A 1,343-nucleotide genomic window follows, 5' to 3' on the forward strand; every position below is an offset into this window, starting at 1 on the left:
CACGCAGCCAGCGCCGGGCAGAGGGCAGAGGCCGCTCAGCTCCTGCTCCGTGCCGGGCTCCGGGACGCTCCGGATGCCACGGGAACGCTGGCACAGCAGCTGGCCAGGAGACCTGAGCTCATCCAGGTTTTCCAGGAAACTCAAATCAACACTTGAAGAAGAGGAACGCACTCATTTTCCACGTGGTATGGTTATCCCATAATTAAATTTACATTTAGGGAAACACCGGATTAAAGACGGATTTTTACCCAAAATTGAGCGGAGGAACCAAGCTTGGCGCTTGGGAATTCTTTTTGGGAGAAAACATGTTTTAAATGGGATTATTTTAAAGAAAGTGGAAATCTGGCTCTTCCCTGTGAGGGGGGTGAGGCCCTGGCACAGATTTTCCAGTAATGTTGTGGCTGCTCCATCCCTGGAAGTGTCCAAGGCCAGGTTGGAGCACCCTGGGATAGTGGGAGGTGTCCGTGCCATGGCAGAGGGTGGAATGAGATAATCCTTAATGTCCTTCCCACCCAACCCATTCCATGTTTTTATCCCATTCCTATGCTCATCCATCGTTGTAAATTGATTTTCTTTTTCACTTCCAAACTCCAGGGCTGAGCTTTGCCTCTTCCTGTGCAGCTCCTGGCAAATCCCAGCTCCATGAAACAGAACCATCCCAGGAAGGAAAGTGGCACTTTAGGGATCCTTATGGCTTTTGTGGGAATTTCCAGACTGAACATCTCGATGAAGATCCACCTGGATCCTTGATTTTATTGCCCTTCATGGACCTGCTCTCCACTAATCCCTTAAATTCCTTTCATTTCCCACTTTGGGTAAGACAAGGACTCTTAAAGCTGCATCAACCTTTTAAATCCTTTTTGCAGCTCGGAGCTGATCCCAAAACCTGCTGGAATCCACAGTGGGACCTCATCCTTGTGAGGACATCGAGAATGTTTGGATCAGACTGAAATAAGGAGGTGTTTGTTATTCCAGACTGGAATTCTGGGCAATTCCCAGCACTGATGAACTTTAAATCCTAAAAATCTGCTCTTGAAGTCTGTGAATACACAGCGAGGTAAGAGCAGCTGCAGCTGTTGGGTTTATGTTGCTGGAATTATAAATTCCATAGAAAAGTGATGTGTCCTCATCTATTTGTAATGCCAGGGTGTAGAAACAAATGGAATTCTGATTTTTTTGGCAATGGGAGATGTTAAAAATTGGGCAGGGAGTGAATTCAGTTGTGCTCTTGCCTGAGCTGGGTGGGTTTGAGTTGAAAATTCTTGCCCTGCCATCCCTAGAGCAGGAATTGCTGGGAGCTGTATCAGCCCCTGGGTGGGTGAGGAAATGGTTTTATTCCTCTG

The 1,343-nt window shown here is 47.4% G+C and overlaps 1 protein-coding gene across 1 annotated transcript in view; it reads left to right on the forward strand.

The window, feature by feature from the left end:
* Window positions 1-1,115, forward strand: part of ANKRD16 (ankyrin repeat domain 16) — a 16,192-nt gene extending 15,077 nt beyond the window's left edge. Inside the window, exons 8-9 of the mRNA XM_057387814.1 lie at window positions 1-185; window positions 595-1,115. The exon at window positions 1-185 is cut by the window's left edge and continues 4 nt beyond it. Of these exons, the coding sequence (XP_057243797.1) occupies window positions 1-156 (156 nt within the window). The 3' untranslated portion in view covers window positions 157-185; window positions 595-1,115. The remainder of the gene's footprint in view (window positions 186-594) is intronic.
* The last annotated feature ends 228 nt before the right edge of the window (window positions 1,116-1,343 follow it).

This window comes from Malurus melanocephalus, unplaced genomic scaffold (assembly GCF_030028575.1).
Source record: "Malurus melanocephalus ecotype Western Australia unplaced genomic scaffold, MMel_1.1 scaffold_1385, whole genome shotgun sequence".
Taxonomy (NCBI): domain Eukaryota; kingdom Metazoa; phylum Chordata; class Aves; order Passeriformes; family Maluridae; genus Malurus; species Malurus melanocephalus.